At 35.3% G+C, this 4,285-nt stretch overlaps 1 protein-coding gene across 11 annotated transcripts in view; it reads left to right on the top strand.

The window, feature by feature from the left end:
- ATXN10 (ataxin 10) overlaps positions 1–2,006 on the top strand; it is a 108,103-nt gene extending 106,097 nt beyond the window's left edge. For 10 of the 11 annotated variants that reach the window (XM_026085044.1, XM_026085038.1, XM_026085043.1 and 7 more), the window contains one exon: positions 79–2,006. In XM_026085044.1, coding sequence (XP_025940829.1) covers positions 79–266 — 188 coding nt within the window. In that variant the 3' untranslated portion in view covers positions 267–2,006. The remainder of the gene's footprint in view (positions 1–78) is intronic. The other variant, XR_003256523.1, reaches the window with a different exon arrangement.
- The last annotated feature ends 2,279 nt before the right edge of the window (positions 2,007–4,285 follow it).

The following is a 4,285-nucleotide window of genomic DNA, read 5'->3' as shown; positions in this document are numbered from 1 at the left end:
GGGGGGAGCAAGGCTTGTTAACACTTTAAACTGGGCATTGTTACATCTTCCAAAAAAATCCTTAACTTTGTGCAACAGTTGTGAACCAGTGGGCAGTATATGCTATCCGAAATCTCACTGAACAAAATGAGAGAAACCAAGAGCTTATTGCACAGGTGGAAGAGCGAGGGCTGGCAGACAATTCTGTCCTTGAGAGCATGGGTTTAAGGATAGAGAAACAAGATGACAAGTTAATTCTGAGATCTGTTAGAAAAAATCCTTCATGAACAACCAAATAGGAACAGTCGAATCGTTAAAGGAGCATTTCTCTTTTAACAAGTTTTCTTTTGTAAGGCAATCAAGTTTTCTTCAATTTTAGTCCCAGCCTGCTGGAAATACTATGTTTTTCTCAGAAAAACTGCTAAATAATAGGTCTCCCTCGCTGTTTTAAAAAAAAAGGGGGGGGAACCTGTAAATTTTCTAACTACCTGGGTAAATTAACTAATGAAAAAAAAAAGCATTTTCAGGTGGGTGAAACTTCATTGTTTTCTTGTTTCATTAGTAGAAAAATATCATGCATCTAGCATAGTATTGAGTTGTTACCAATTTCCATTGCTGAACCTGAAGATAATTATCATTAAAAACACAACAAAGGGACATAACTGCTTTGCAGTCTGCCTTCTTCATTTAAAAGATCTGTGTTGTGTCAGGGCTAAACAATGGAAGTTGTTAGTTTTCAATCATTGTGCTTAAGTATCTGTACTTATATAAAGAACAGCGAAACATTGGATGTACATAAGTATTTACTGAATTAAACACACAACATGGCTTCTGTGTATTTAAATTATTAGTAAATTGTCTTTTCTACCTTGTTACCTTTCAGTCTTCATGACAAGTATATTAAAAGCAAAGTTGAAGCTGTTGTGGCAACAGATGCTACATTCCTTTGCACTGGGGCATGTCTCTGTTTTGGAGACTTGGGTGTTTGTTTGAATTTTATTTGTTCCTTTGGATGGTAAGTCAGCCCACTTTCCTTTTATTTTGCACTTCTCATGGGTTTTCTGAACTCTGGCAGACTGCTGAAGAGGTAGTTTCTCACTGTGATTAATTCTAGCAGTTTCTTTTCACCCCTCTGCCTTTCCAAAACATTGACAAAACTCATTTCCAGTTAATTAATTCAAGAGAGGCAGAAGAATGGCAGGCCCTGCCTCTTCATTTTGGGGACCCTCCTATATTGTTGTTGGACCCTGCCACTGTGGAATGTGGCATGAATGAGACGGGTGGGAGAAGGGGGGGAAAGAGTTTGCCATTAACTCTCTGTGTGCCATACTGTTGCCTTAGTAGTCAAGAAATGTAATCCTCCTTGCCTGAAACGGAACAAAAATTACAGCTCAATGTTAATATTATTAGCTCTTGTATATCATTGCTTTCATTCAGTTCTCTTTAGTTTTGTCTGACGGAAGGATCCCAGTAAAATTATTCATGGTGTTGTCATTTCATTCCATTTTAATTGGAAATACAAGCTTATGTCATAAAACTACTTGTAACACCCACTCAGCCGTGTGCCAAAGCTTGTGCTTCTCAAACTACTTTCTTCACTTAAAAATGGAAAAACTACGAGAAATGTATAGTAATGCTTAAAACTGTTTTGGGCCGTAGCCAGACAATTAAGATCTTTCAGCTTAACCGTAAGGCTTCTGTGTCTATCATGATGACCAGATGGGACTATTGAGTTGACGTACTGGGATTTTATTCACCTTTGGCTTTTAAAGACAATGATATAAAACTGGTAAGTCCTTAGCCTTTTATTAACTAGAGCAAGTATTGATATAAAGGGATTATGACAGTGTGGGCAAAAACTATTCCTTTTGTTGCTTTTAGTGATTTCTTAGTTTTAAAAGAGATAGGGGAGAAAAAAATTCTTTGTTTTAAAGAAGAATAAGTATGAATACATGCAAAATGTTTTCTTTGTTTTTTAACGATTTGACAGGAACTTTTTAGAGGATATTAAAAATTGTTGTGTTTAACTGCCAGTTCATGAAGTCTTTTGTTATACAGGTAAGCACCTTCTGCTAGCTGAATGGAAAAGGATATACATGTTTTTTGGTTCTCCTTGAGCATATGCTCTTTCAGACTGTGGTTTCTCAATGATTTCCATAAGCCTTAATTCTTGTATGTAGGCCAGAATTCATTTAGCAGTTGAATTACTGTGTCACATAAGATTTAGAGCTGATTTTCTTTGGTTCTTAATCTTTACCTTCACAACACTGAGCTGAAAATTCGTATTTCTAGCTACTAAAAGACAAGAAAAAGAATTTTAGTCAAAAAAAAAAAAAAAGATATCCCTCTTTATCCCTCTTTCTATTTGGAAGGCTACATCATTCAACCTAAAAAAACCCCTAAGCTTTTATTAACAAAAGATGATCAAAGCCTAGATATAGAAACTAGAAATACAGTGAAGGAGTTTTCTATTGAGTAATTCTAAAACTTCAAACATTTTTTATTTTAGCAATGCTGTTTAGGAAACTCATGTTAGATGATTTAACAAAGTTTCTGTCTAAGGAAAGAATGCAAAAATTTTCATTTTATTTAGGGTAATAAAGAGTTAAAATTCTGTTCACAAAGCAAATCCAGAAAGAACTTTGGTTGTGGAAAAAGCAGTGGGAGTTCCTTTTTCCTTTTAACCAGTTTGGAATAGACAGGTTTTTTAACTTGATGGTTGTGTACCCACCCATGGAATACACACAAACCCATAAATAATAAGTGAAATAAAAACAAACACAGATAAATAAAAAGGGGGGGGTGTCAGTACATAATAGATAAATAGTTGTGTTTTCTAAATGGGAAATGTAGGGCTTTCACAGTGGAGAACATGCTGATTACTGTATTGTGAGTAGCTGGCTTTTGATTTTCCTAGATGGATTAATTCTCAGAACACAACAGCTTCCCTGTCCTCCCCCAGTGGAGTCCCAGTCTCCAATAGGCTTGTTTTATATGCCAGGGGATTAATACAGCACAGCAATCAGTCATAAAAAGCAAGCTTTATTGAGTTTGTAAAGAGGCAGAACAGTCAAATCAAGTCTTGTGACCATCTTATTGCTTTCAAGTGCTTGCAAACAATAGTTATCAGATCTTTTTTTAAGGTCTGGTTTTTTTTTTTATTAAAGCAAATAGGGAGTTGTATTTTCATCAAGTGGATAGATTTTTTAAAAGCTTCGTTGCAAATTGTGAAGAATAAGTTTAAATGTTTTCAAAGTTCTGAATTTTTCCTGCTTCTCCTAATAACTTGGGTTTATGTTTTGCCTAAAGTACTTTTAAAATATATACTTTTTAAATGCAACTAATAAAAAAAAATAAAATCCCAAGCAGTTAATGCCAGAGCCGGTCTTTATTTAGCACTTGATTTCATATTTTGGGGATTGTATGAGTGAGTATTCAGACTTCCCCAAAATTCCCCTTTTTTCTGAAAAAGCAATAAAAATGTGTTGTTTCTGCTCCACCTAAATCTATTTTAAACCTTTGTTTATACCTTACTTTATCATAGTTTTGTTTGGACTTAGAATTTTGTCTTCTTACAATACTCTAAGTTGACTTCTTCATATTAAATGTTGGGGGGAAAAAAAATCTTAAAATGCCAAGTAATGCAGAATAACCCTGAAGTAAAGGTTTTATACTACCACCTTCACTTCCTTCTTAAAATCCCTAAGATTTCTTTATGGGATATGCATCATTTTGGTATTTGAAGGTTGCAGCGACAGCGGGGGGGGCAGGAGGGGGAAGTCTGCTCCGCACTTGGTGTGCAGAGTTCCTGTAGTACGGGGGTGTGAGTGTCCCTAGCTGCTGAGGTAAAATGCCAAATTTGTTGAGTCCCTTCAGTGCTGTCCAAGGTTCTGATAAAACTGTCCATTGCTTTTAGGATGAGATTTACAAATCTTTAGTGTGCTTAAAATCTAAAGCAATTACATAGTTTAATTGCCACTATTTTTCTAATTTTTTAGAATTACTTTGCAGTATGTTGAGGTAAAAATACACATGCTGCTTTTTAAGTATACCCAAACACAAATGTTTTCCTACTGAATTACATATGGAAGGTATTTAGGTCATCTTTGTTGCTGTTTATGGGCAGACCTGTTAGCAGTGTCCCTGTTTAGGGTTAAATAATGCTTTTCATGTTAAGATCCAGTTCCAGTTTGTAGTTTGGCCAAATTGTAACCATTCAAGTGGAAATTTTCCGTGCTGCATGTCTGCTTCAGGCATAATTGGTTTCTTTATAGGAAAATTCTCTCACAGTGATTCAGAAATTTCT

Source organism: Apteryx rowi, unplaced genomic scaffold, assembly GCF_003343035.1.
Source record: "Apteryx rowi isolate R43461 unplaced genomic scaffold, aptRow1 scaffold_659, whole genome shotgun sequence".
In the NCBI taxonomy this organism is placed as follows: Eukaryota; Metazoa; Chordata; class Aves; order Apterygiformes; family Apterygidae; genus Apteryx; species Apteryx rowi.
This window is presented reverse-complemented; position numbering and strand designations above follow the sequence as displayed.